Genomic DNA, 5,408 nt, shown 5'->3' with positions numbered 1-5,408 from the left:
ACAAACGTAATTTTTCTCTTCCCAAAGTGTGAAGAGATGACTTGATACCATCATAGTAGTCTAAGGGAGTGAAAGACAGAGTTGAAGACATTAATAACTTAAAACTCCCATGAAATGTTCTGGCTGGCTAGCTTAGGTTTCATCTTTCTTACTTTTTAGGAGTAAAGACATTTGACTCAAAAGCACAATTATGAAACAAACAGTAAAGGTAAATGATGCATTTTATCAACAAATTACAGGTAGAAAATCTTGATATCATTCTTGTAACTCAGAACAGAAACAATTTTCAGTATTTTAAAAGAGCCAGTGTGTTTCACAAAACTATTTCTTCCAAAGGATTACCGTAATTTCTTTAGGAAAAACTGAACATTCTGTGCATGAGAGGAATTTGAATAAAAGTTCCTGACATAAAAAGCTAAGTGTTACTTCACAAAATCTGGTGGAATACCCCAGACAACTTATCATTTACCTCAGCAACTTCAGTGATAAGCACCCCAACTCCAGTGTAGTAAAACGGCAAGAGAATTACAGGAAGGAGAATAAGAGCTAAAATACCCAGGAGTGCAAGGATGAAATTATGCCAGATACCTGAAAAGAGGGAACAAAAAGAGTAAGTTCAACCAGGGGCAGGGTAGTTGTATTTCATTACACCTAGGCATTCTGATATATTAGGAAAGTCACCAGAAGCAGCTGTGAGGCAGATAGATCAATTTATTAGTACAGAAGACATGTTCAGTTATAAGCTTCTTTAATTTCAAATACTGAAATCTAAAATGACTATGTTAATTCAACACTAGGAAGACCACATGCTAATACGATTTAACACTGTTAGAGTCTACATTCTCTCTCAATATATATACATTTATTACCTATGTAAAGGGGTGTGTATGTGCATATACTGAATAGAGTATCTTCTACTTACCATAGCTTTTTTTCAGAAAATGTTATGTATTCATTTAAACATACTTGTGATCTTTGAAAGGAACTTTAGAGCTATCAAATAAAAGTTATGATGCAGTAAAAAACATTCTTGCTGAACTGGGGTATGTATCTTACATCAAGACTATAAACTATCTCCACCATCTCTATAGAGATCGGAGAATTGAGTGTTGTGCTGGAGCCTGCTCCTACCAGCTTGCCACAGCTGACGGGGCCTCTTTAACCAATTCCTCCACTAGGAGGCACCACTTGGTGCCTTCGAATTGGCCATGGTGGGAGTATTTATACTACAGACATGAGCAAATGCTGGTTTATCAGAGGTTTCCACCCTTCCCTCCGGGGCTTCCCTGGTGGCTCAGACGGTGAAGCGTCTGCCCGCAGTGCGAGAGACCCTGGTTCGATTCCTGGGTCGGGAAGATCCCCTGGAGAAAGAAATGGCGATCCACTCCAGCACTCTTGCCTTGAAAGTCCCATGGACGGAGGAGCCTGACAGGCTACAGTCCATGGGGTTGCAAAAGTCGGACACGACTGAGCGACTTCACTTTCCACCCTTTCCTTTGGGCTATATGCTAAACATTCACTAGCATACCACCGGGTAACAGCCCCTCCCATACCAATCCTCGCTCTCTAGTACAGTTTTTCTTATGGGGCAGGGTGGAGGAAATATCAGCTCTCTGGGCAGTGTGATTCTTAGGTGTGCAGGTCTTGCCCCTTACAATACAGGATATATATCATATATATGTCACCGAGACAACCAACCAACGTCCCCCACCCCACACATTCCAAACATCCCTAGGAGGCTGACAGCACCAGTGTCCTGTAATGATAGAAATGTAACTTAAGGATATCGCCCAGATCTAAGGGGACTGTGGCCATATGACTGTACTTCAGCAAAAGGATGCGAGCAGAGGTGATGGGAATTGTCTTACTGGTTGGAATGTAGCTATAATGGAGCTAAACTTGAGTGTACGACATAGAAGCTGCACACGGGAAATCGTAAAGCTAAGATAGAAAGCGCTTCAGTCCTCCAGATCATAGAATTACCATTATCAGCATTGAACTACTTACATCTCTAATGTTTTATGAGTGTTTAAGTCACTGTTATTTTTAGGTATTACAGCAGCCAGATTTCTAGCTAATAATATATGTTTCATGTACATTTCAAGATGTTCCTCTAGCCCAAGACATAATTGGGTAAACAATCCTTTCTGTTTTATACACAGACATATTTTAAAAACACCAATGAAAAAAATAAATAAATAAAAAAAATAAAAACACCAATGGTATCAAGCTATTTATCTGAAACTGTGTTTTGCTTTTTCATTTATATACTTTTGACTTTTCCCTTTTCTGCACATTCATATCTAACCTATTCCTTATATCCACTACAGAGTAATCTATTTTTTAAAAAACATATTGACTTATTAATAAGGTTCCCTACTAATGATCACTTAGGCTATCTTAACTTTTTCACACAGTGTTGCAACAACTTTGCTCATGATGTTATGCATCTGATTAAGATCACATCTCTGAAGGTATGGACAATTATACAAAAATGGAATTGTTGGGTCAAAAATATATGCATTAAAGTTAACCTCCAAGTCTGCATTATATTCTTATAATTGTCATGTTTCCCCACCCTCTAAACAACACTGGATGCTATCATAATTTTAGACTGTTATCTGCCAGGTGAAAAGTAAAATCTTTGTTTTGATTTCTATTTCTTTAAATATGAATGAGTTTGTACATTTTTCATGGTTATTAAATGGTTATATTGTTGTTTGAGAATTGCTTACTTTTATCCATTGTCAGTTTGCATTTTTTGAATTTTTAAAAAAACGAATTGATATGTATTATTATTTGTAATACATACACTGAGGAATTTGGTCTTCTATATGAGGTATTTTGATCATTTCCTCCAGTTTGTTTGGCTAGGTTTATAGTTTTGCCTATGCATATATTTTAAATTTTGGTGTGGTCAAATGGCTCCTTTATTCCCAGTTCAAGATTGTAGAAGATCTGTGTTCTTTTGTATTGCTTTCATAGATCACTTAAAAAACAAAATTAAGACCAAACAAACAAACAAAACCCTCTGATTCTTTGACCCACTGGAATTTACCCTAGTGAAACTAATTTAGGAATACAGCTATTCCACCCCTCCCACCACCCCACACCCTGTTGCTAGTCCCACAATTTCACAAAAATCCATCCCCACTGATTAGATTTGCCACCACTACCATGTGCTATATTCAGCTTTCTCCTCACAATGGTACAGTCCAACAGAACTCCCTAAATGTTGTACCCTACCTCTTCTTTATCAGGATGACCCCACCATACAACCCTGGCTCTTCTCATCCAAGCAACACTCAGAGGGGCACATAGCAGCACTGATTCTTTGACCCTCTGGGGAGCCTCCTATCTCTTTTCAGGGATGCAGCTGGTACCAGACCACCCTGCTAGATTTCAGATTTCCAGTGATGGCTAAGTTGCAATGTGGGTACCTTTATTTCCTTTGTTTAAACAACCTCTTGTTCATTAATGATTTGCTTTTCAGTGCACCAAATGAATTTTTGTTACCGTTATTGCTTTCTCTGGAGCCAGGTTTCTCAACAGTGGCACTACTGGCACTTTGGGCCAGATAATTCTTTGTTGTAGGGGACTGACCTGTGCGTTGTAAAATGTTTAGCAGCAACCCTGGCCTCTACCCACCCACCAGATGCCACTAGCACCCTCCCCATTTTCTCTATTTTCTAGCTACAATACTTATAAAGACAAGTTTTTTTCTTTAGAACAGGTATTTTTATTTTTTGCTTTGTCTATTATAAAGGATTTACACACCAAATGGTAAGAGTCATTACGTACACAATGTATTCCACAGCTGAGCACCATTCCCTAACTGAACAGGCAAAGAAAGGACTAAACAACAGTACCTGGCAGTATTTGGGGAGCGGGGGGAGTAAAAAGACTAAAACAGGTTTAAACTGACTACTACAACTTACCTAATATTCAAAACTACTAATTCAATGCAGTTAAAACACTGTTATGTAACATTCATTAATGTCAAAGAATACAACCAAAATTAAGATAGCAAACAAAACCTATATAAGTTTTTTTCGGAGAAGGCAATGGCACCCCACTCCAGTACTCTTGCCTGGAAAATCCCATGGATGGAGGAGCCTGGTAGGCTGCAGTCCATGGGGTGGCAAAGAGTCAGACACCACCGAGGGACTTCGCTTTCACTTTTCACTTTCATGCATTGGAGAAGGATATGGCAACCCACTTTCTTGCCTGGAGAATCCCAGGGACGGGGGAGCCTGGTGGGCTGCCGTCTATGGGGTCGCACAGAGTCGGACACGACTGAAGCGACTTAGCAGCAGCAGCAGTTTACTCATTTGAAGAAAACCTGCAAGCAAAGTTATCTACTTCCAGAAAAACTATACACAGAACTACTAAGCATATTCTTTTTTTTTAGTACTAAACATATTCTTAAAAAATATAAACATGAACATTTAGAAAATACAGAACTTCAAAAATTCAAACAATAGGCAAAACTTCATTTTAAAGTAATGTGAAAAGTCCCATTTTTATCACAGTTGGATAAAGAACAGTCTTTTCTTTTTTTAAAGAACAGTCTTTTGATGTGAGATCCACGAGCAAGCATTACAAAATCCTATTTTTCAAGTGGTATTACAGAACAAGACAAAACTACAGAACAAGACAGAACTTCTTAACAATGTTATATGAAGAAATACTTTTTTTTTCTTTTCTTTTTTTGTCCTTTTTTTTTTAACCTTTTAATTTTATTTTTACTAAATCTATCAAAACTTAACCCTTAGATATACTGGAGTCAGTCACAAAATTCTTTTCTAGAAACAGTCTACGAAAGAGAGGCATATTCATTTTCAATTACACAACTGGAAGACACTTTCCGAGCCTGAGAAGAGTCTTCCCTTCTTTTTACTGGCTATTTTTATTCTTAGTATGTGTTAAGATATGAGATTTCAGGTTAGTTGACTGAGAAAACCTTCTATTACAGCAACTGAAAGGGCACACGTAGGGCCTATCTCCGGTATGGATTCGCACGTGGGTGCGCAGGTTGAAATCTAGGGAAAAGCGTTTTCCGCAGCCTTCAAAGGTGCACTGAAATGGCTTCTCTCCGGTATGCACCAGTTGATGACGTTTCAATTTTGAGCCTTCAACAAAAGCTTTGCCACATTCTGCACAGACATGAACTCTGGGACCATGGGTGTGCATATGTTTTTTCAAAGCAGCTCTATCCCTGAACATCTTCAAGCAGCCTGTGTGAGGGCAAGCTACTGTTCTCGGCACATCATCTTTAGTATTTTTAGGTTTCATTTTAGCAAATTCGGCCAGTTGTTTGGGATCTGAGAGATCAATACCAGGAATTCCCTCAGGAGGCAGTTTTTTACCCGTCAAGTACTCTGAATAATCAGGAACTGAGTTCTCAG

General features: G+C 38.5%; 1 protein-coding gene across 1 annotated transcript; it reads right to left on the bottom strand.

The window, feature by feature from the left end:
• Positions 1 to 1,468: 1,468 nt before the first annotated feature.
• Positions 1,469 to 5,406, bottom strand: LOC105002256 (transcriptional repressor protein YY1-like; the record flags this gene model as incomplete). Its single annotated transcript, XM_010858790.1, has 1 exon — positions 1,469 to 5,406. A coding segment is annotated over one exon (510 nt), but the record flags the coding sequence as incomplete, so codon positions are not given.
• Between the last annotated feature and the right edge of the window lie 2 nt (positions 5,407 to 5,408).

This window comes from Bison bison, unplaced genomic scaffold (assembly GCF_000754665.1).
Source record: "Bison bison bison isolate TAMUID 2011002044 unplaced genomic scaffold, Bison_UMD1.0 scf7180017864433, whole genome shotgun sequence".
Lineage (NCBI taxonomy): Eukaryota > Metazoa > Chordata > Mammalia > Artiodactyla > Bovidae > Bison > Bison bison.
The sequence above is the reverse complement of the archived record's forward strand: the minus strand, read 5'-3'. Positions and strand labels throughout refer to the sequence as shown.